This window comes from Archocentrus centrarchus, chromosome 4 (assembly GCF_007364275.1).
Source record: "Archocentrus centrarchus isolate MPI-CPG fArcCen1 chromosome 4, fArcCen1, whole genome shotgun sequence".
NCBI classification, from domain to species: Eukaryota; Metazoa; Chordata; class Actinopteri; order Cichliformes; family Cichlidae; genus Archocentrus; species Archocentrus centrarchus.
In genome coordinates, this window is record NC_044349.1 from 26,779,090 (window position 1) to 26,803,609 (window position 24,520).

General features: G+C 41.5%; 2 protein-coding genes across 2 annotated transcripts; one reads left to right on the plus strand and one right to left on the minus strand.

Moving 5' to 3' along the window:
- Window positions 1-5,984: 5,984 nt before the first annotated feature.
- echdc2 (enoyl CoA hydratase domain containing 2) lies at window positions 5,985-13,025 on the plus strand. The gene is made up of 11 exons (XM_030726807.1): window positions 5,985-6,306; window positions 7,495-7,562; window positions 7,657-7,744; window positions 7,835-7,921; window positions 8,010-8,102; window positions 10,097-10,153; window positions 10,262-10,324; window positions 10,423-10,547; window positions 12,128-12,178; window positions 12,256-12,303; window positions 12,525-13,025. The coding sequence occupies exons 1-11, from the start codon at window positions 6,066-6,068 to the stop codon at window positions 12,600-12,602; spliced, it is 999 nt and encodes a 332-aa protein (XP_030582667.1). The 5' UTR covers window positions 5,985-6,065; the 3' UTR covers window positions 12,603-13,025.
- zyg11 (zyg-11 family member, cell cycle regulator) lies at window positions 12,921-24,519 on the minus strand. Its single transcript, XM_030726806.1, has 18 exons — window positions 24,025-24,519; window positions 23,770-23,935; window positions 23,368-23,579; window positions 22,956-23,273; window positions 22,745-22,858; window positions 22,523-22,639; window positions 22,301-22,441; window positions 21,904-22,080; window positions 18,552-18,616; window positions 18,219-18,318; window positions 18,067-18,117; window positions 17,796-17,957; window positions 17,524-17,571; window positions 17,223-17,420; window positions 17,077-17,129; window positions 15,307-15,404; window positions 15,000-15,200; window positions 12,921-14,923 (listed from the first exon to the last, which is right to left on the minus strand). The coding sequence occupies exons 1-17, from the start codon at window positions 24,052-24,054 to the stop codon at window positions 15,010-15,012; spliced, it is 2,241 nt and encodes a 746-aa protein (XP_030582666.1). The 5' UTR covers window positions 24,055-24,519; the 3' UTR covers window positions 12,921-14,923; window positions 15,000-15,009.
- Between the last annotated feature and the right edge of the window lies 1 nt (window position 24,520).

Below are 24,520 nucleotides of genomic sequence, written 5' to 3' on the forward strand. Positions count from 1 at the left end.
ACATGGCAATAAAGTATTGAACCTTGAACCCATCAAAAATCTTAAATGGATTTAATTTGGCCTGCTGTGAACATTTTGGGATACACCTCATTCATTTTGGCCTGTCTCATAATCACGCCCATGAAACCAGAGGCTGACAGAGTGGGAGTTTTTCTCTTTAGAAAATCTCTGGTTGAACTTTTATTACAATCAATAAAGAGCCTTCATCTTGTTTTTTTTTTTTTTTTTTAAATATATTGGAAACCTGAACATACTGTAAAATATCTTTGGCTTCAAGTGTTAGATAAGATCATACCACAGATCATCTGGTTAAATGTAAATTTTTAGTTGCCAGTTAATTAGACAAGCATAAATCATAATCATAATTTAATCTTACTTTACAAGCACTGTAACTGTCTTTTTTTTGTGTGGTTTCCCATTGTTTTCAGCCTGTTTTCAAAGCTCCATCTGAGAAATATGTTGAGTGTCATTCATCTGAAAATTTGCATCGTCCAAGAAAGCATATTTACAAATGCCTGTTTATTCTCTTTATGTTGTGGTTTCCAACCAGGAGTCAGGACTGCTCCGAGTGGCTGGAGGTGAATAAATGATCAAAGGGTTGTTGGATAATTGCAAAGACAGAAAATGAAAAAAAAAAAAAAAAGCCCTTTAAGATGATATTTTCCTAAGAAAGCAAAAATCAGTCGAGTAACTTGTGGCAATAGGAGACAAGCGGGCTCTGCTTCACAATAAGAGTTCACACAGATAACAAGCTGTAAAATAGTACAGCTCTGACACCTACATCCTTTCATTTCAGAGCTGTTGTGGTCCAGCATGGTTATCTATCTCCAGTCTGATGTATCATTATTGAAGTAAAGCTCCACCGAGTCCAGAGCAGCCCGGAGAAAAATGAGCCTGTTTGATCAGTGTCGGTTTCTCCCGGCCTGTCTGCTCCCTCTGTCATGGGTTTCTGTCTAAATGGCCCCGCTGGATCGTGTTCGCAGATAACTACCTTGGTAAAGCCTGGCGATCAGAATCATTAATGTGACTTTCCTCTCTGACTGCTCAAAATGGTGTCAGCTTCCAGAGGGCCTTGTGTACATCCATGTTCTTGCACGTGTGCGCGTGAGTTGGGAGAATGTGGTGTCTAGGCTACATGACATTTGATGTCTTGCCTATATGGTCATGTGAGTGCAGCATGTGGTTTGTATCATGCTTGTCTGCGTGGATGTTCCCCGCCTTTGTGGCAGTGCGCCTGTATGGAGTGCGTGAGCGAATCTTTATTTTTTAATAAGGCTGTGTTCAGTGTCAGCTGTCAAATGCCAGACAGGCCGTCTGATCCCCAACCTGAGGAGAGGACCGCCTCTACCATTAGAGGTGTCACTCACCTTTGCTACAGATGCAGCACTTCACGTCTTTTTTTTTTTCTTTGGAGAAATCGCTTGACTAAATAATGACAAGAGAAATGTTTTTTTTTTGTTTTTTTTGTAACAGCAGAATAGACTCAGTTCATGCTGAGCTCTTTCCTGAGACTTTTCTTCAGCGTATAGCCATAACTCCACTCTGCCTTTCTCTTTTTGTGGCTCGGTGTAGTTGTAACTCTTCTCCCATCTTGCCCCATCTCTCAGGCTGTAAGGCTGAGGCTCTTTATTTTCAGGTTATGTCCAAGTCCATCACTTTAATGTAACTAAGCCAAGAGTACAGTCATCCATCAGTCACACAGACTGCCTCTGTACTGGTTGCTATGGCTGGAGAAGATTAAGCATAAAGAGACAGAACATGTGGACATTACATTTTATTTACAGCCTATAATGGCTCAGCATGGTCATAAAAAGGACCAATCTGCAAAAAAGGTCAAAATCATATCTTTATGTACAGTGCTGTCCAGGGAGCATTTACCAAGTTAACATAATTCTATATTACATTAACATATTTGAGTGTTTCACAGTTCAAAGGGTTCCTCATTTATATTTCACTCTGCTTTGGTGCAGCTCCTGAAAAAAAAAATCAATTTCAGTCCCCTTCCCCCTCCCTTTAAAACAACTTTTACTGGCTGTCTCTCATAAACGGGTTTGAATAGCAGACGTGTGAGGCTTGTGCGCTCACAGCCACAGCAGTGTGCCTGAGATGGCCATATTATGAGTATTGGCTCCCAGTGACATTATAAGGAGCCAAGAGTAGAAAAACAAATGAAACTGAGTATTTACAACCTTCAGAAGGCTGAGATTTTGGCTCACAGGCGTTTAGCTGCACATATGCTGACCTTATAATTTGAAATTTGAAAAATTGACACATAATTAACCATTTAAACAGTGAATCTTTGTGCATGATTGTGCAGGTATTTAAATACCTCACTAGTCATTGTGTTCATGGGTTCCCAACATGTGGGCTAACTGTGGCTCAGGAGGTAAAGCGGGGTCGTTTACCCAACAGAAGGTCGGTGGTTCGCTCACCAGCTTCTCCAGTCTGTATGTCAAAGTATCCTTGGGATCAACCCTGAGTTGATCCTGATGCATCCATTGGAGTGTGAGTGTGTGTGTGTGTGTGTGTGTGTGTGTGAGTGCAAATGTTAGACAAGGCTTGTTATAAAAAGTGCGCTGAGTGATCAGTTACAGTAGAAAAGTGCTATATAAGTACCAGTCCATTTATCTGATTTATCCTTGTTGCTGGGCAACGTCTGAGCTGATATGGCATTAGCTGTATGTCTTTCACTCATGTTCAAAGGTAGGGTTGGGTAGCACTGTAAACTGGAGACACTTGCTGGATGCACACCATGACCAGGATTCAAAAACAGTTGTCACTACTCCAGGGAACAACTGGAGCAGATGTTGATGGTAACATTCAAAATGGTCTCAGTGGTAATAGGAGCATTATGAGCCGTAACCCCCAAACTGGAAGAGCAGCTCCAGCAGATTCCAGCCACAACACCAGAGGTCTGTGCAGCCCTAACAACAATTAAGATATTGTGCAGAACCCTCAACCTCCCAGGCCTCTGGTAAACACGGAGCTTGAGTAACACACATATACCAACCTCCCAAATATATTTAAAGAATATTTTATTTTATTTTATTTATTCATTTATTGTTAAATCCAGTGAAAAGATCAAAACTCAGCAATGTCTTAATATTCCTGTTTTTAAACTTCATCTGTGGCGTTCAATCCCAAGTCGCATGATTCTTACTAAAGGCATAAATCTTTATAAATTAAACACATATGCAATCATTTCCCTAAACAGCTGGGCCACGTAGTTTTTTTTAAAGCAAAAAAAAAAAAAAACGAATATATTGTGAATTTCATTGAGACTGATTTCAGCCGTGGGATACTAAACATCCGTGCTCTCGTAAGTGCATAAGGCATCAGGATGAAATATGTGGGACTGAGTAAAAATAGATTAGTGTCCATGTTCATTTTAATAAAGGAGCATGTAGCCAGTGCAGCAGTGTAGCTCAGAGATACAGATGGAAATATCTCAGCAAGTGGGTTGTCATGAAATTTTACACAGACATTTGTAAACCCCAGAAGTGGAATCCATTTACTTTTTTCTCCCCTTTGTCATTTTGTGACTTTTTTTTTTTGTTTTGTTTTGTGGAAAACAGATTTCTTAGTAAAATTATAGAAATTTACCAGACGTTTCCCTTAATGTGGACTTCTTTTACACTTGTGATTTGCATTAGATGAATATCATTGAGTGACAATTTGATGGAATTCCGTTTTATCAACCTGTAGTATCATCAGAGCATATTTATCCACTCCACCCTGCTTCTGTGCTCTTTAGAGGCATCGATGTGCTCATGTAACATCCTTCTCTTCCTCCTCACAAATCAGCTAACACACAAATCAGGATCACCTTTATCTCATCACGCTTCCTTTCATTGCACACATTCATACACACACATACACACACTGACAGATACTTGTGAACAAACAGGGCAGTGTTGCACAATTCCTTTCTTGTATAGTTATGTAAGTAAATTAGGACCTTGTGTGATTTCAAATCCACTTTGTTTTTTTTTATTTGTTTTTATAGGTGCTTGGATGTATTTTAAAAGAATCATAGGTGTTAGTATTACAGTATAGCTGTGTGATGAAGGATCAAATGTAAAGCTCAAATGCCCTGAGCAGATCACTGTACTTACTTACTCTTCTTACTCTTCTCAGACATCTCTGGTAACTGAATGCCACTTATTCCCTCTGACTCATGCCCAACCTCATCACCCATCACCAGGTCCAACTGTCCAAACTCAGCCCTGGGCTTTGATGAAGCTAATGTTGGAGACATGTCTGAGAGGGCAAGCTTACATCCTTAGTGAAATGACATGAATGGAGAAGAAGAGCAACAGGACAGAGTTCACAATCCTCTAATCAGCCCTCTGATACAAGGCTGACCCCTGCAGGAGTGGAGGGGGATCAGTGTGTGGTTGTCATCAAGTAAAGTGAGTTGTTCCCGTGGTGTTTGTTATAAGGCGGGGGGTGTGAATCTGTCTGGTTAAAGCCTGAAAATGTAGGTCTTGGAAATATCCATCAAAGTCACTGAACACAGACCGAATCCGTACTTCTCCGTTATCCTTTTTAGAAACAATAGTGGTGGAATAATCTTGGCCTGCATTTGTCCTCGAGTCTTGGTGTGATGTCCAACCTGTGTATCTTTTCTGGGAACAGACTGTCTGCATCAGTCAGAGTCCATCAGGCTCAGTTTCTGTCACTCACACACCCTCACACTCAAACTGTGAGTGTCATCTTCTATCAGTTTTCCGTCTCAAGGCACACATGAGAAGAGGAAGGCAGACCTGCCAGACATCAAATCTGGACAACCTGTTCTCCTCCAAATCCCTCAGGTAACTTTCCACCTCACTGCAACAGAACCTACAGACTAATACAGATCTCTCTCTCTCTCTCTCACTTTGCCTCTCAAATGAAGCCTTCTCGGCAATTGAACATTTATATTTAAAATGTTTCTTATTTTAACTCCCATTCTTCCTTCCTCTCTTTCATCCTTTCATTTATTCAGTTTGTCTCTGATAAGCTGTGAAATGTATGTGAGTAAAAACGTGTGTGTTTTAGTATGCATCTGTGCAATTATGGGCATAGTTTCAATCTCACTTTACCCACTTCATCCTGCCCACCCTCCTGACCCAACACCCTGCAGCACACGTACGCGCAGCCAACTACACATTGCACCTCTGATTAATTTACATTTCAATTACAAATTAATATGATTCATTGCCCAGAGCCACTGGCATCCATGCTAATTAGGAGGAGTAAACAAAGACAGGCAGCATTTAAATGGACTCTGAAAAGTGCTGTGGCAGACTGGATGTAATCTGATTGATTTGAATGTAATCAGATGTACTTGAAAGTCAAAATAGAAACACAGACCTGACTCTAATCTCAGACCGCTGTGCCATCAGAGCCACTGTCTGGCTGCAGGATTTCATAAGCTGTAAAGACCTGCTCAATAATGCATGGTCAAACTAGCCATGAGAGGTCTGACGGAAAACGTTACCTCAACAAGCTGTGTTGTCTGCCCAAAGACTGGACAGAGACAGGAGGAACGCATGGGTTTGTTATCATTGCGGTGGGGACCTAAATGTCTCTACAGCCACACTGGGGGGGGAATATTTTTTTTAAAAGAGCAGATGCACTTAAGCCAAATCATAACATTCTTAATGTGAGAATTGGTTTAATTTTCAGGCAGTGTGTGTGTGTGTGTGTGTGTCAAGGAGATGAAGAAGTAAAAAAATACCCTTTTGCAACCACATTTTCACTTTTATTCTTCTAGAGGGAAATAATGACTGTAATGAGGAAGCACAAAATTCCACATTGTAAAAAGACGACTAACTTCATTATTTCAGGGTTAAATTATTAGGGAACACCAGCGTATTTCATTACACGCTGACTCTGGTGGGTATTACCTTGATTGCGCCAGTCTGGCATTTCGACCAATGCTGATTTGAAAGCAGGATCATTAGCAACCAAGTCCCTCCTCTTACAGGAAGAAACCAGCATCAAACTTCCTGCAGCTTTACTGCAACTTTGTTGCACTGTCTTTCTGAACCTGGAAGCTGAACAGCAAAGTGAAAGCAAGCATGACAACAATTCTTTGCAGACTGGCAGGGCCGAGGTGCTCATTGTGGCGGTACAGGGCCGTGATTAATCGGGAAATGCAGAGCCGAACTTCCCATGTGATTCCCCGGGAAGAAGCGCGACTCCCGGCCAGTGACGGGCGGCCTCTAACGGGAGACAGTCGCGCTCAAAGCCGCAGGCAGCACACAGAGGCGGCAGCTCCCGTAGAGGTGGATTTAAAGCGGTTAGAGGGGAAAGATGATGGTAGGGACGCTTTTTGCGTTACTCAGCATTGTTGAAATTTCTAATGATAGCACAACCGCTTGCAGACACACACTTTTTGTTTGACAGCCACCCATCTGCTACGCAACCGTGTAGTCTCACTGAATCTCCCGTAAATGTCAAATGTCTGCGCTTACTTGCTGAGAAAGAACCGAGGAGTGATGACAGACTGTATTCCCACAGGTTATGGTATTTCTAGATTACTGTTAAAATGGACTGTTGTGTTGACGGGCATGAATAAATTCTCAGGGGAAATCATGTAAAGGTAATATCAAATTAGCATGTGCACCGAAATCTAAATCAAACAGTACTTTTTAACATAACAAGGAGATTTCATATAAATGATCTGACTATATGGGAGCTCTTCTAGCCAAATTAATCAATAATCAGGTTACATCAACAGCAGTTCTGCTCTATTATTGATTAATAGAATTTTTAAAAAACTGAATAACCTATTGCAGGTTGCCAGAACTGCCTCTATTTTTCAGTATACTGAGACATTTTTTCAGCTGTACTGCAGAAGTATAAAGACAGAAGAAAGTAATCAAATTCTGGCAGTTGAAAAGTTTTTTTTCTCCTTATTTCTTTAATGTTGCAATTTATACGAATTTATACAGTGGTTAATCAATTTCTCATCAGTTGATCAATAGAAAATAGGATAACATTTTCAATGTTATTATTTGAAGTTATGTTTTTAATACATTGTAACTTGTGTTTTTAATGTCTTTCATGTGTATAATTGATGCATTTTAGCATCTTGTGCATATATTTGTCTGTAGTTTTATTGCTTCCGTGTTTATTTTGTGTCATGTATTTTTTGCCTGCATTTCTAATATGCTCATACACGTTTTCACACTTTATATGAATGTTTCACCTGGCTTTTATTATGAATGAAATATTTTTATTTTTCAGGATCTTTCAGGATTTTACGTATTAGGCCAACTAAATGTTGTTGTTCTATCATTATTTTTTCATCTGTTTGTTTACCAGGAAATACCTTCCATGCTAACATAACTGTTGAAAGCCTGTTACATGGCTTGATGTCACAGTGGAAATAAATGGCTAATGTACACACATTTTTACAAAATCGTAAATGGCATTTTTATAATAACTCAGGAAGACTCATTTCTAGTTTTCCTTCTCTTTCTCCTGTTGCTTTCTTTTTCTCAGGGATAGTAGAGGTGTTGATGTGCCGGCACAAGGCAAGAAATGCTCTCGGCAATGTGTTTGTGTCACAGGTGAGTCGAACTCTACATCTTTCTACCACACACGCACATTTAACACATACGCTAACCCACCAACACATGATGACGTGCATGTGTATGTGTGCAGATGAGGGAGGTGGTGTCCACTCTGTCCAGTGACTCAGCGGTGCGTGTGGTTATCTTCAGGAGTTTAGTACCAGACGTTTTCTGTGCAGGTGAGTGATCTCGGGTGCATGTGAAATCTGCCAGAAAATCAAAGTGTGCAATAATGATGTGTGACCGTGTGCGCTCTGATTTATTTGTAGGTGCTGATCTGAAAGAGAGAGCTCTGATGAACAACTCTGAGTCTGATCTGTTTGTTCACGGCCTGCGCTCCCTGATGACTCAAATAGGTAAAATTTGATTGGTCACTCTTTTTCTCACCCTAAATGTGTGTATGCATTGGTCAACTTTCCTCACTTTGTTTCAATGACTTGACAGCATTGTTGCCCACGCCGACCATCGCGGCGATGGATGGAGTTGCGGTGGGAGGTGGACTGGAGTTAGCCTTGGCCTGTGACCTCCGCACTGCTGGTGAGTGACTTCTGAACCTTCACCTGTCGACTCTGAATTGGATCCTTCACGCTTGAGCGGAATATGCTTTCTTCCTTCAGGTGATGTTAATCAGGTTGGAAAGGGGATGTCATGTTCTCTTTGCAGCTGTCACCAATCCAGTCATATCAGATCAGTGGTGGAGGATAGTAGTTTCAACTTAGGGCCATTCCTCTTGATTGACAGCTCCCTCATTGCAGCAGTGTAGACTGTCAGGACTCCCAGAGGGATCAGAATAAATATTCTGAGAGGTCAAAAGATGATGACTAAGTAAGGAAAGAATAAAAAAAAAACATTTCTGATACACAAAATACTGTTTATTTTATGACTTATGACTGGAAATTTTATTTTTATAGGACAGTTTATTTCAAGTGGACTCATTGTGCTATAATTTAAAGAGAAACCAGAAATAAAGGCACACATGAGCCATATGAGGCACATATATACATATGAGACAGCATCATAAAGATGGCAGCAGCTAAATCAATAAAGTGTACACAAAATCCATCAAGCATCCCACAATAACAATAACACCCCACCCCCACATGCAAATATAGGTGTGGTGATATACTGCAACATACCCGTGACATTTAAAAAGTAAGTATTGATATTATGTTTATAATATACATATGATAATATTGTACAGAACTATGTAATTGTTCTTTGTGTAAACAAGGCTCCACCTCCCCACACTTATATTTAAAGTGCAATGAATTTACCAAAGACAGAGAAAAAACAGACATTAAACATTTAAATGACTGCGACAGTAAAATTATTATTATCCATCCTCTATAGATATGTCAGTGAGTTCTTTGGGCCACTATAATTTTGTGGTTTTGTGGAGATTTAACAGGTACACATGCAGACATACATGTGACAAAGTTTGACATGTGACAGAGGTTTTCACAGAACTCTGTGCCGTCTATTTGACTTTATCAGTCTCTCTCAAACCACTGTGTAGGAATTTTGTCCTACTCCCATTGCTTCAGTTCATTGAGGTTTGTGGGATGTGGTTTTAGTTCAGCTACAGGGGAAGAGGTGGAGTTCGGGGGTCAGTGCCAGGTGAGGCTGGCTGACACAGCGGTCACATGTTCTCACTGTCTCCTATTATACAGTAGCACACCAGGACCAGACATGCACACTAGCAGCCAACCGAGAGAGAGCTAGACTGGTAACAGAAAAGGTCAAATGAGAGGTGCAACTGTGGCAGACTCCTGCTTGTACTGTGTAAGTGTGTGTCAGAGAAAAAGCATCAGAGAGCTTATAACGGTGCACGTCCGCAGAGTAAACACGTGGTAGGCTAAACCACAGTTACACAGGCATTCTTTTCTTTTTCAGCCGTACTGTTGTAGATTGCTGCTGTTCTTGGGGTTGTTGTCTTGCTGCATGACCTGGAATGAATTGGAAAAATATCTAAAGTTCAGCATCAATCATCATTATTGAAAACCTAATAATCAATCAAACTATGAAGAAATGTGTCTAAACTGATGCGTGAAAAAAAAAAAATATATATACAATTTCAGCTGTCACAATTAATAAACATGTAATTAAGTGAGAGAATATATTGTAAAATGAAAGAAGGCTTTCTCGACGCTCTTAAAGTAACTTAGGGAAAAATTGGCCTGTGTTACCAGATTTTGAACAGTATTGAATCAATGTAAATGTGCTATAGAAATACACAATGATCAAGCTAAAAACACGCTCCTGAGATGATTTGAATCCATAGCTTTAATGATCTGTTGATGAGCTTGGGGATTAATGAGGCCAGACACATCTGCCCAGCTGTTCGTGTAGATAAATCTCCATGTGATTGGTTATATTGGGTGCAGCAGCTCAGTGATTGGCTGAGCATAGACGAGCTAGGTGAGCAGGTGCTTGTGTCAATTGCTCTGGCAGAGACATCAGTCAGACTTTACGCTCTCCACAGCTTAATGGCACTTGGACCTTCAACTGTCCTCTACGTGTGTGTGTTTCAGCAAATTCGGCACAGATGGGTCTCATTGAGACGACACGGGGGCTGCTCCCAGGAGCAGGTAAGACGGACAGAGGTCACAGAAGTGACCCTGGACTGCAGTGACTGTATGTAAATAGAGAGACAAAGCAGCTGCGATGAGTTGACCTTGAAGTGGTTTGTCCTGCAGGGGGCAGTCAGCGTCTGCCGCGGATGATCGGCATCACTCTGGCCAAAGAGCTCATTTTCACAGGTAGTAATTCAGAAATATTGACGTGTTTTTATTGGTACAGAATGCTTATCAGTGAGCAAGGATTTTCTGTATCTCTGTCTCTCTCTGTCTGTTATCAGGTAGGCGTGTGGGAGGGCAGACAGCTCTGGAGATGGGGCTCATAAACAGAGCTGTAGAACAGAACCAGACAGGAGATGCTGCCTACAGAGAGGCGCTCAGCCTGGCCAGGGAGATACTGCCCCAGGTTAGAGTACAAACACACTGTTTTCATGCTGCTACAGCTCAGACACTGATGCATGTCTCGTCCTCCTTCAGGCAGGGATCAGCTCTCTTACTTCTTCCTCCCTTCCTTCCCCTTCCTCTCAAGCAACACATTTCTTTTTCTTCTTCCTTTCGCCTTTCTTCCATCCAGTTTTTTTTTCTTCCCACCTTCCCACTCGCTCGCTCCCTCTACTTGTCCCTCTCTCCAGGCCTCTGTCGTTCCATATATCTTTCACTCCAGTTCAGATGCCCACAGTCAGTGGGGTTAGAGTGGCAGTCAAGAGGAGAAACAGACCACAAATAGCACCACACACACTTACATTTTCCAACACATTTATGCTCGAGTTGGTGCGGATTGATCGATTGACAGGAGTTGGCACTGAATCAAAGTGAGGTAGCGTATTAAAGGTTGTATATAGTACATATGTATATGTATTTTTATCTTTATGGTGTTTTTGTGTCTTCCTGGAAAAATCCTTATACTTGATTAAACAGAAAGGAGCTTCTACAGTTAAATTTGTGCATTGCTTAAATTGATTTGCCAACAGTTTAATGTTGTGTTTCATAAAGCTTGAGGATTTTCTAATCTTTTTTTTTTTTGTTTGGCTTTGTAACTTTTGAACAAATAGAACAACAACAACAAACAGGGCCGTCGGTGGCAGATTGAAATGTAACAAGTATCAGAGACAAAAAGGTAAAGGAAACTGAGCCCTTATGAGTCACATTTTTGGGTAGATTACTCTAGAGCAGCCAATTACTGCCGTGGCCGGTATCAAAATCCAACCTTTAAATCACACAAGCCTAAAGTGAATACTTCATTTTAGGTTTATGTGATACTGGCCATGACAGTCTTAAAAAAAAGTTGTGATTTACTTGTTGAGGTGGTTTTCCCTTTACCGGCTTTACATCCACAGCAACATTTTAGTTCAGGACTAAAAAAAATAGGTCAGAAAAAAAAAATACTATAACACCAGTTTTTAATCTCATGGCTATTTTATGGATAGTGTTTCCAACTAAAATGATCCTATCCTGGGTAAAGTAAATCGGTCCCTTGTTCTTGTAGTTTTCGTAGCGGTTTCCTGAGATAGGGTGAGGAGCTCAGGCATTTGTGGAGGGGTTCAGTGTAGAGATGCTGCTCCTCCGCATCGAAAGGAGCTCGTTGATTTGGTTCGGGCAGCTGATTAGGATGGGAGGAAACCGCAAGGCAGACCCAGAACATGCTGGAGAAATTACACCTCTTGGCTACCTCCCCAAAAAGTTGGGAGAAAAACTTTGATCGAATTCTATGCTGTGAAGGTTGCAACATCCTCCAAGGATCCTGGAGCTTCAGTTCTTCACAGGCTTTCTGCTATAAATCTGTCTCTAAGCCCAAGTAAAGAAACCCTGATTATAGCACTATGATGTCATCAGGGTAATTGCCAAGGTCTACCAAACCTACTCTCTCGAGTCAGTTTTTCATGTCTCGTTTTGTTTCTTTAACTTTCATGGTGACAGCAAGGACGGTCAGTATATTGTGCCAAATTAATACCATCAGCATCTAACCCTTTCATTTCTGTCGCTTAGGCTCCTATTGCTGTGCGGATGGCAAAAGAGGCAATAAGCAGAGGCGTGGAGGTACATTGTGATTCGTAGATCTTTTTAAAAATGTTTTTACATCAGTGAATTTAAAGACTGCAACGCTCTTTTTCCAGGTCGACATTGGCTCTGGAATGGCAATAGAGAGGATGTGTTATGCTCGAGTAAGTCTTCCAGATCTTGCTTATTGTTTCCATAACACTCACATAACGCTATAATTTGGCATGATTGTTGTGGTTCAGGAATTTTAAGGCAACCCAATACATGGATGATTGCCAGGCTGTTCTCATCAATTAAATTTAATTAGAAGCATTAGGTTGAATTCTAGTTTTTGACGCTCATTTTCTGCTACTCAGATCATCATCTGCTTATCCTCTCTTTATAGGTCATCCCCACACGGGACCGACAGGAGGGTATGGCAGCCTTCATAGAGAAGAGACCTCCGCAGTACACTGGGGAATAAACTCCCTTGAGCCACTGGATTTCTGTCACACCGACATGTGAACGCGGAGGCACACTGCTCTCTATGGCCCGATGTCAGATAAACAATTAACATCCATTGACCGTCTGTGTGCATCCCAGCTGGTGTCAGTACATTAGTTAAGGTCATGTGAGTGGTCAATAATGTCTGTTTGCTTCTGTGATCCTCTGGATCAGACTGACAAGCAAGGAACAGCAGTGTAAGATGGTCATAAATATTTTGAGCATTTATAATTTATCTTAGCTACTTTGTAGGTGACAGGAAACTAAATAAAAAGACAACACATGGGTCATCTCCAGTTTATGGCAATGTACATTCTTTATTTCTAAACTTGGAAATGCAATTCTGAGCAGCAACATGGCACAATCACAGCAGATGTACAGTACCTCGACTTTCTGCACCTTCCAATTGAATTAAAACTCTTGTGAAAAAAGTAAAAACTGGCCTTTAATCCAGGGCGATGTTCAGGGGCTCAACTAAACAATATGACTCTTCTGAAGTGGGGGGGGAAAAAAGGTTTGTCTTCTAAAACTTTATCCTTGTGGTAATTGATTCCCATTAGTCTGGGACACTTGCAGTTATGCTCATAAACAACTGATTTACAGCGAACGATACGGCCACAATTCACTAAGCAGATGAGGTTTGTGTATGCTTTGCTGACAGCTGCTTAAATACCATTTTTGAGCCCATTGTTTTGTATTTATATCAACACACATCTACTAATCTTTTCAGATCTCCTTAACGGTCCCTGGCATTGGTGCTTAAAGGTTTTGCCTCAAATCTTTATGAAGAACAAGAATGTGGCCATTAGCATAAGCTGTTACATCAAGTCTATGGACAGCAGAAGTATAACTGGTAAAATGGCACCCCCCCTGTAGGACACCAGTATCACGTGGGTGCTCACTTTAGAACAGAAAAACCATCTTTAAATATTTTAAATGTTTCCACTCTTGTTGTATAAACATTTTTTCCTCTGTTTACCCCCCCTCCTTTGTTCTTAATCAGATAGAACTGGAAAAAAAAAAAAAAGGAACATACAGTAGAATAATTTTCATGCAACTACTCCTGGACAGTTCCCCCCTCATTCTCTATTATGTACAAATACATACACTCTTTGAGATGCAGATACTTGTACAAGCACATATATGCACACATGCTCTGTGTCTTTAAGACACTCGGACGCATAACAAAGCATACCTATATATAAATATATACACGTTTTTCAGAAGAGAAAACAGATGCGACTCAATACAAATGTACACCTGTCCTTACTATGTTGGCCACATCATTATTGCCATTCATGTCCAGGGAAGTACACTTGGACGTAAACAGACACATCCAACTGTAGCACTCAGCTTATCACGTAAATTCTGCTCTCGAGCTTTCTGCACTGCCGGTTCTGCCACTGAAAGGACTGATTTAGGGCTGCCCAATCTTTAGAAATAAAAAATAAAATGTAAATGAGTTTCTCAGAAAGCCAACTCTATAAGTTAGGTTATCGTGTTTGAACGTTTGGAACATCTGAACCCACTGAACACACCCTCGGCAAGTGTCCTGTCACATCAAATCAAAGGCATTTGCTGATAAAAGACTAAATGAAGAGTAGAGCAGCAGTAGTATTGCAGACCCAGAGGCGTGGGTTTCAGTGAACTGAGCACTGCCGTAAACAAACAAGCAGGCATTCCTAAAATGAACAGTACGAGCGTTCAGACAAACTCCAGCATGCTTGAGCTCAGGGCAGCGGCATGCGTATATGCAGTGAGCTAATCAACCAGTTCAGACAACCAGAGAACTCTGCAACATATGAGGGTAACAGGGGGTTGGCCCTCAGCTGAGCTCTGGGGAATTATTCCCAAACTGAGATCTGTGAGTGTGCACTGACTTGTTTCTGGTAAGAAGTAAAATCAAATTAGAGTCGGATAAGTGTAAGAAGATGGATGGATGCAAATCTTCTTGATGCCAAAGGCTGACCGGAACAAGCCCAAACACAAACTTCATGATTTGAGCTCTAGTGACTGACAGCATATCATAACTTAACTTTTTTTTTTTCTTATTCTAGGATTAGCACACAGAGAAATATTTCTGTTTTTAAAAAACAAACAAACAAAAAAAAAAACAACAACAAGGAAATAAATAAGATAACTGTGTGCAAAGAATTGCAATGTCTCCGTTTTGAGGAATTCTTCTCAGTCCATGTTTGTGTGTGAGACATGCACACACACACGCACAAACACGTGACCACCACCCTCATCCGTGGTGAGACCCAGCTTAATATCCTCTTCTTCACCAGAGACCCTGATTTTCTGAAAGACAAAACGTACGGATGAAAAAATCTCCAACCTCTGTGAGGCTGAGCTAGCTGCTGTTTGTGCCTTTTACCTCCGTGAGGTTACTGCGGTGGTGGGCGGCGACTTGTGTGTGTGTGTAGTGGCTGGCCAGTGCGGGCTCTGTGCCGCTGGAGGCTCTCTAGTATGCTCTCAGCCAGCAGTTTGACGTCTCTGTGGGTCTGTGGGTGTTTATGAACATGCTCCAGCTGCTGCAGACCACCCTCCTCCAACAGCATGCTGCAGTAGCGAGAAGCTGCAGACGTACACATACAATTGTAAATGTAGGGGTTTGGGTAGGTGAGTAAATAAGGTGTCATAGTAACCTAGATTAATGGTTGGTGCATGTATCTGTAGCTCACCATTCTTGCTGCAGACATGTTGCATGGCCCACGCTGCCCACAGCTGGACACCGGGGGTGTGAAAACACTCCAGTAGGGGAAAGAAGGGGTTAAATGATCTAAAGAAGGGAAGACAATGACAATACATTTACTGTCATAGAATGAGAGGTGGCACCTTCAGCTATCATGCCCCTTACCTGTGGAACCAGCTACTCATTTAGCAAGACAGGTACTCTCTATACTTTAAGCTTCAAATGTTCATTTTTGATAAAGCCTATAATTAGGACCGGACCAGGTGACCCTGAATCATCCCTTGGTTATGTTGCTAGGCTCCAGCTGCTGGGAGACTTCCCATGATGAAAGCACTTCTCCATTACATCTCATATTAAATCCCCATTGTATTAAAATACAACTGCTGTATGCCATTAGCCTTTATTTACTCTCATCTGTAGTTTGTGCTTTGCCCTGGTTGTTGTTTATCATCTTCATTAGCTCTTTTTTTCTTATTTCTTCTTCTCTAAACCTAAGAAGTGACTCGGCTGCCCGTCGGCTCAGCTGGAGGTCTTTTACAGTTAAAAGGGAGTGTTTCCCTTCCGGTGCCCACTGTCACCAAAATGCTTTTATTTATTAGGTTGTAGGGTCTAGGCCTTATAATATTTGGTGCCCTGTGATGACAGGAACTGCCTCCAAATATATATTAAAAAAAAAAAAAAAAACTGAACTGAATGTAACATGGTTACGCTAAGGTTTTGAAGATTTGGCTCTCTAAGCCACAGGTGTCAAACTCAAGGCCCACAGGTTACACCCGGCCCGCGAGATAATTTCATATGGCTATTATTAATGGCCTACCACATATACTACACATCCCACTTATCGCTGCAACAGCTGCTGCGCTGGCCTGTGCACTAACCTGTTTTCCTGTGTTACCAATGACACACTGATCAGTGGTCAGCAGATAAAATCATCTCTAAGCACTTTTTACAGCGACATTTAAACTAGCACGCCCCCCCAAAAAAATGGGCTCTGAAAAACAGGGATTTTCAAAACAGGTGGGGGGCAGAGGACCTGATCGCTGACATCGGCGGTAAAGCCGTGTATCTCTTTTCCCAGTCTGTGATGTGTGGGGAACCACAGAGGTGCAATGAGCTGCCTGAGGACATCTGTCAGTTCACGGAAAGCAACTAATAACTGGAATAAGAGAGAAAACTAAACAGCTTGTTGTTGGTTTCTGGACTTTTTGCTGAGATCACATCACAGTTTTTGTTTGAAAAATTTGCAAATTTTCATCAGCTTGAAATATTCTCATTTTTCCTGATGTTATTTTTGAAGAAAAATATAATTTTATATTTTATTTAATGTGTTGAGGAAAAGCTTGCTGTATTCTGGCTATTCAAATTCATATAGCTCATTAAAATATTTTCAGTTTTAGACTGTTGAATAAATGTTAATCCTGTTTGGCTCGTGACTTAGATTTCTGTGACTGAGTTTGACATTATTTCATTAACTTATATATTGACATTAATTTCTGGTATTTTTCTGCATTACCTGACTGTGACAAAACATCAATACAAAGTCTATAAAGTTAAAAAAGTGTAATCGCTACAAACAATAAAACACTTAGATTCACACTGATCACTTTGATGTTTCTACAGTCCTAACTGGCAGAGGTTAGTCACAGGTTGTGAATGATTGTCATCTTGAACAGCTAAATGAGGCAGAAGTCAAATTTGTGGGCATCCTTCATAAAAATGCTCATATTCATATTCCCCTCCATATAATGCTGTATCTCACCTGTAGGCCACCATTTCACACTCAGGTGGGGGCCACTTCATAATGACAGCATGCTGCAGAGACACACAAATGCATCATGTGCAAACCAACATTTCAAACAACTATAATATGCACAGGAGTTCTGTTTAAGTTAAGCTTATTCCTACCAATTGCTCAAGCAGTGAGGACCGAAGGCTGTGGCTGAGCGTCCAGGCCTCTTCTCCTCGTGATGTCAGATGTGCGAGGATGCCTGCGGCAAAGTAGCTGACCTCCACTTCTGGGCTGTGCAGCAGATTCCTGATGTGGTCCAGAAACCCCTGCACCATGAGCTCTACATGCAGCTCCCCAACCTCCGCTATATTGTTCTACACAATCAAAAGGCAAACAAGGCATAATGATTCCTTAATTTTGTTAATCTATTCTACATTCAGTTTGGCCTAGGGATAACAAAAAGAGCAGTAAACTCACCAAAAGCCCGAGAACCTTCTGCTGAATAGAAGATTCATTGGGGAACGACTGCAGATAGAAAGGAATGGGGGGAGAGGCGGAGGTATGGATAAAAACAACAGTGAGTCATCCTGCCCCAGAGGCATGCGTGCTTATACTGAGGAGCACATAATGAAGTGATGATGAATTCCTATAGAAATCTGCTTAAATCTGTCCTGTATTTACTGTTGCCCCCCCCCCCCCCCCCCCCCCCCCCCCCCCCCACACACACACACACACACACTTCTGTGCACCTCTAGAACTTTAATGAACAGGTCTAGCCCCTGGTTCTCGATAAAATGGCGGCAGGTTGTTGGTGATTCATCAGTGAGGTTCCAGAGCGCGCTCAGTGTAAATTTGAGGGTGGCATCCACCACGCCCTGAGTTGCCTTCTGACGCACGATGTGGAGCAGTTGCTGCAGGGCAGAGAGAATGCATTTGTAATGAAAATCTTGCCTTTTTTTTGGTAAACTAGTAAAATGCAGATAAAAGTCATCCACGATAAAAGACAAAACACAAACATACTTTCACGATAAACAGCTCTGCTCCCAGCTGGGCCGTCTGCTCTGTGGATAACTGCAAAAAGAAAAACGTTACAGGATTGAAAAATACCCCACAGATGTCATTTCAGTGTATGGATAACTGCATATGTAGTACTAATACAACACCAAATGTACTTTAGCAGCCAGTATGGAGATTATTGCCACAGCCATCCTCTGCATGTTCTGGTCTTCATGGTTGCAAAGCCACTGCATGACCAGTTTGGCAGCTTCAAACCTTGCAAACAGCAAAAGGAAGCAGAGTGTTTATTTTAAATCCCACCTTTACTAAAAAGGTTATCACACTTTTTTTATTTTGCTGCGTTACTCTCATTTCTGCATGTTTACAGTCTGATTTATTTATTTTTTTCCTTTTTTAAAATGAAATTTAAAATTTGCAAACATTTTTACTGAGGCACCTAATAAGAAAAAGGTTGTCATCATTTACATAACAAACGAGGTGCTTCTCACCTGTTGAATGGAACCTCTTGCAAAATGCGATCACTGCACAGAGACAGCAGGCAGTTCTTCTGCAGCTATAAAAAGAGAAAACAAGCATTACTGTAGAACCTAAAAGCTGTCAGACTGCTGCTCCTCACAGCTTTTTAATCAGTTCTGTTTAGCCACAGAAGGCTGGTAAAGTATAATGCCTGATTTTTCCCCCTCATAGTATTTTCCTGTGCAGGGAAATACCATGAAAAATCATATGTAATAGTGCTGACAGATAAATCATATTTTCACAATCACTGCAACAAGAACAGCTTTAATTCAGTGCAAACTTCTGACCTTGTTTAAAAAGCATATGCTAAATACTTTCTTTATTTTGTGGGCAGAGGCTCTTTAGTGCCCGATATGGGGAAAATACACCATCTATGATAACAAAGCTTCTTTTGGCTACCTCATTTGCAAGGGGTCACCACAGTGTATGGATACACATATTTAATTTGGCTTTGATTATTTTTTTTTTTTTTTGCTGGATGCCTGACAACTGTCCAATGGAAGTGTGTCTTCTCCTGGGGACCTTTTACATATTACGCAAATATGTTTAACACTGTTGTGCTGAATTATTTGTTGTCCTTTCGGAAATTCCATTTGTGTAATGTAGCAACTGTTAGACAAATATAACCACAACAATAAAGACATCGCAATTACAGACATTAAAAGACAACAACAAGAAAGTGCTGCAGTAATGTCACACACAAAAAAAAATAAATAATAAAACTATGTGCAGGGGCCACCCGTGTCATATGGATCCCCTGGATTTGTTCAACAGAGTTACACTACAAGGTATAAAAGACCTCTGGGCGCGAGATGCTTGCAAACACTTTATCTGTAATAACACGGTTCCTTATTGCTAAAATGATACTTGTGATAAATCATTAATTGTGCTTATTAGCTTTACAGTTCCTTTGCTTTTTTTTTTTTAACACTCTTAACATCCAACAGCTCATTGGTGACCCATCAAGGGTTATGGGTACGGTTTGGGTTAGGTTCATACTCAACATGTCACAGAACATTTGCCTTATTTGAAAGGCAACATCTCACAGTTTGGAAATGTGCCTATTCAGCATGTGGCTAAAACCCAACCCTAACCCTGCCCCATCAATGCAACACTGAACAGGGCCATCACACATATTGTACAGGCCGAGTATTATTTGCATTGTTCTCCTTCCTATAAGAATAATATGTGTATTGCTTTAACAAATTATTTTAAAAGTAGAATATCCAGGTGTGCATGTCCCTTCCTATAATGGCTGATTCAAAATGCAGTTGTCTACTTGTGACCAGAGCCCTGCATTTGTTTCCATTACAGGCTGTACTGATTTTGAACTCTTATTACTCAGTAACAAGTTGTAATGCTACAGATTGCACCATTTGTGTGTTTTTTGTTTTGTTTCTCAAAACACAACGGAGCAAAAAAAAAAAAAAAAAAAAAAAAAAAAGGGAAGCTACTTTTTTTCTGGTTGTGGGAAGTTCCTCAAATCTTCCAAATTTTCAGATTGTCACAACACTCGCAGGTGTTACCCAACTAACACAGCGCTCTCCGAAGCTTGCAGGCTCCTGTCACTACAGCCTCAGCACATTAGACTAAATCTGCGCTCACCTTCAAGCTTGATTTTATTACTTTTGTTTTGTACGTCTAGACAACTTAGATGACTGCGTACGTTGCATTTTTGATGTATGCAGAAGCACGAGGATGAATGTAATAATGTATGCACAGATAACAAAACTGTTAAAAATTCATCTGAATGGCTAAAAAAAAAAAACAAAAAAAAAAAACTGTGTATAGCAAAGACTACTTTTAGTTTTGCATCCTTTAAAAACATTTATAATCTATAATTATAATTTTCCCTGTATCAGTGTTGCCAGTTATTCTTTTTTCACTACTTTTTCATCTTCATATGTAGGGCTGCAACTATTGCTTATTTTAGTAGTCGAGCATTCTATCGATTATTCCATCTATTAATCGAGTAATCTGATAAGAAATACTTTTGTCTTATTAAAAGTTCATTTGCATATTTTAACTTCTGCACATTTACTGCAGATTTTTCTGTGTGAAACCAACAGCGGTGGATGGAGCAGCTACAAAGTTCTCTTTCCTTCACGTTGACACCTGTTGATCATGTGGCTGAAAACGTTTCCTTTCCCTCCACCTGAGCTCACCCCCTCAATAACGGCTCCTCCTCTTTGCACTTGCTGTGCGTGCGCAGACAGACTGCAGTAAAACAGCTGTTGTGTTATCAGTGTTTTTGTTGAAAAACTGGGGGCTGCATGCGCTTAATGTTGCAATGATTTGTATTTACACGCGCCCTCCAAAATACGTTTCTACTGTAGGTCTACTTTAAGTCGCTAAAGCATAAAAAAAATATTTTGACAGAGCCCATCGGTCCTGAGCGGGTGACCGGGAGATTTCCCGTCGTTACTGAATGATCGCTAGTGCTCATAGCAGCGCCCGCTAGCAAACTGTGGTTATCCGGTCTTTAAGTCCGACGTCATTTGCGGGTCCAAATGCCCCTAAATAAACAGCAATAGCATAACCAATGACTGTTCACTATTGAAGAAGTTTGTAACATACCTTATCAACTGCAGCCATTTCCGCTTCTCTTTCACATCAGTAAAATCACAGCTGAGTGTGTTTTTTTCAAGTCAGATCGGTTAAAACAACCAGGGACACAGCACTGCGGCATATTGACAGTTTGGACCCGGAAATGGAATTCTATGTCATCACTTAACAACCAATCTGTTCCAGTATCTAACAGCTAAAATACTCAGCCCAGCGAGCACAACACACACATGGGTGTAGAGAGTAGTGGAGGCGTAGGAAAATGTGTCAGCGATGATCCTCTTGGTGTTAAAGGATAATTTTTTCCCAAATTACGGAAATCCATTGCAGCAACAGAGAGCTGTAATGCTGTTAATGTAGAAGAAAGGCTCCGCTTACACGGTGACACCTAAGCACTGCAGAGCTTAAACGAAGCATCGAAGCAACAAATTTGTGTCGAGGATTTTTTATAATTGAATTATTTGAGTTACTCAAGGAATCGTTTCAGCCCTACTTATGTTACAAATTACAAAATTCACACATTTTAAATTAAGAAATCCATTAACGTGTGAAAGGAAAATTGTGTCAGTGACTGTTGTCATAACTTGCAAGGGCAATTTTCTATTGATGGGAAACTGCTCACATACTGCACCAAAAAAAAAAAAAAATTGTTCCCTGTGCTGGTAAACTGTATGAGGCAACTGCATCCTGCTAAATAAAATACCTGTTTTGATTAACGGTTTACTGGAACTGAGCAAGAGCAGCCAGGCATGAAGCTACCTGCTGGTGGTTGGGGAAAGTCCTCATGGCTTCCAGTAGAAGCTGAGTGACGGTGCTCAACAATCGAACCGGCATCCCTGCTGCCAGGTCCTGCTTCGTCAGGTTGAACACACAGGCACTGGCTGCCAGTTGGACATTCAGAGTGGATGGGTGATTCTTCATTCCCAAAACTACCAGCTATTTAAAAAACAGAGAGAGGGGAAAAAATAAAAATCAAGAAACGGGAAGTCATATTATGCCATGAGAACGATGAGGAACTTGAAGTTTGCAGAGATTCAGTGGAGGTATTGTGTTTCATCATGTGCTCTTTAAGATTAAGACATATAACATTGTTTTTTTTTTTTTAAACCTTAAGTAAAATAATAACTTAATAAGTTAAATGATAATGTGAGTTTACCTTTAGGATGTCAGGCCTTGGTTTCTCCATGACATGGGTCAGGCTGAACAGATGAAAGAGAGCTTCTCTCACAAAACCTTCCCTCTCACTGTAGCGCCGCAGTGCCTCGCAGATTTGAGTCTCATTAGCTTCTCCCGTCACCTGTTGGCGCACAGAAGATGCTTTAGCAAACCTGATGTTTTGTACTTTTTGGGTAGTGTTCACATATCAGTCTGCACTTGCCTTTAGATTTCCTTCCCCTGAGAGGAAGTCAGAAAAACCCGCATCTGTGGCCAGAAGTCCCACAAAGGTCATTCCTGGCCGTTCTTCAACAAATGCCTTAACAGCTGCGTCTGTCACCTGCGACATTCACAAACATACGAAATGACTTGACTTTAAAATTAGTGTGCTTTAAGTGCAATTTAATTGAGGAACTCGTACAAACATTAAAGCTGGCGCACGCACCTGTTTCCTCCCCGACACGTCTAGGGAAACAAGGGCGGGCAGTATTCCCGGCTGTCCGAGCAGTTGACGAGCCACATCAGAGGTAAACTGTTTATCGTCACTAATGTCCAGGTGCTGCACATGCAAAGGTTTACACACACACAAAAATGCACAGCTTATGAAACAACAGAGACGAGGTTTTACAAAACAGAGAAACAATCAAACTACTAACCTGCAATACATTCAACTGGCCTATGACTCCCAGCAGCTGAGCAGTGCTCATCTCCAGCCTTTTCAGCTGGTGCAGTGTAAGAGAGCGCAGCCGCTCCTTCAGGCCTAGCAGCGGGCTCAGGTTTGTGACTGATGTATTGGAAAGATCGAGGCTCTCCAGCCGAGGCAGAGAACACACATCAACTAGCCCAGAGTCGTAGAAGTCTACGTTGGCTAGAGAGAGGGAGCGCAAGCCCTGGAGGGCGCTGAAGCGATACCAGATTGGTTCCTCCAGAGAAGACATGGTGAGACCCGTTAGGACAAGTCGCTGGAGGGACTCCTGCAGTGAGAAAAAAAATGCAAGTTTAAATTACTTTCATGCTGAGGAAGGCAAGGATAGCTATCCACACAACCGTGACATGCTTTTACATTACCTGACAATATTTATTGGTGGCCAGCCCCTGCAAGATATCAGGAATGGTTAGGTCTGCATTGACGCGAGCAGCGTCCAGCTCAAGCAGTCTGTGAGGGCACAGGGCTTTCTGGAAGGCCTCTGCAGAGATGCGCGCCGTACGGATGCAGGCACGTCTCAACCGCAAATATTCACAGTTCCGAAATACACCCACTGTGCTGTCGTTCAGCAGACCTAGAGTAGAGTAAATTGTACCAAGATGACTTTACACAACACTGCCTGTTTACCCAGGACATTTCACTTCAAATATTTCCCTAAAGTCACTCAGATGGCATGAGCAAGTTAAGATTTTTCATCTCCATGAGCATGATGATGATATTTGATAAGAGAGAGCTACTCTTGACTCATGAGTGTAAAGGTTTACCTTCAGTGGCCATTTTGGCCAGCAGCTGGTCTGCCAGCTCCTGCGGGAAGAGAACAGCCTCCCTGAAGCAGAAGGAACCATCAGGGCGCTTCACACAGAAACACTCCAGGTTTTGGCTCACGTAGGTGAGGCACAGGTCTGTCAGAGCCGCTGGAGACGCCTCATCCTGAAAACCAAGAGGATGTGTCTTGACGTGGATGCACCGAAGTGCAATTTTTCACAATTGTCAAAGTACATAAATCACCTGAGACTTACCGTGTTTAGGAAACTACAGGCCATTGCCATGGCTTAAAGAGGAAAAATAAAAATCTATTTTTAGCTTATACAATCGAGACTGGTGTCTACTTGACCAGCCTGCTCGTCGTCTTCAGGACCTCTATCGGCTTCAGCTTTCGGTATTCACTTGTGTGAGAGCCCGAGGAGCTGCTAATTAGTCTGACAGTAATCAGCAGAAGGTGACGACGTGGGGAGCACAACGAAGCTTAACGGAGAACCAGCTAGCTAGCTCACTTGTTGTTGCCTCGGTGGTGGAAAATCACCCTGGGAGCAAAAACGTCGAAAGCTTACGGCCGCGGCAGAATTCATGTCGACCATTTACTGAAGCGACCGAAAGGCTAAACCGAAAAACCAGTTCGTCATATAATTACCACGGCGAGCAGTTAAGTCTATTTTTAACTAGACCGATCAGACAGACAGTAAACAAAGGTCATAGCACTGGAAGTACATTAACGAAGGGGGCTGGACTACGGAA

Excerpts from the sequence above, each read along its gene's own strand:
- echdc2 (XM_030726807.1), top strand. The coding sequence starts at position 6,066 with ATGACAACAATTCTTTGCAGACTGGCAGGGCCGAGGTGCTCATTGTGG. Across the intron at positions 10,154-10,261 it reads GGGGCTGCTCCCAGGAGCAG|GGGGCAGTCAGCGTCTGCCG; the intron begins GTAAGACGGACA and ends TTTGTCCTGCAG. Across the intron at positions 10,548-12,127 it reads CCAGGGAGATACTGCCCCAG|GCTCCTATTGCTGTGCGGAT; the intron begins GTTAGAGTACAA and ends TCTGTCGCTTAG.
- zyg11 (XM_030726806.1), bottom strand. The coding sequence starts at position 24,054 with ATGGCAATGGCCTGTAGTTTCCTAAACACG. Across the intron at positions 23,274-23,367 it reads CCACCAATAAATATTGTCAG|GAGTCCCTCCAGCGACTTGT; the intron begins GTAATGTAAAAG and ends TTCTCACTGCAG. Across the intron at positions 17,130-17,222 it reads CCTCACTGCTTGAGCAATTG|CATGCTGTCATTATGAAGTG; the intron begins GTAGGAATAAGC and ends GTGTCTCTGCAG.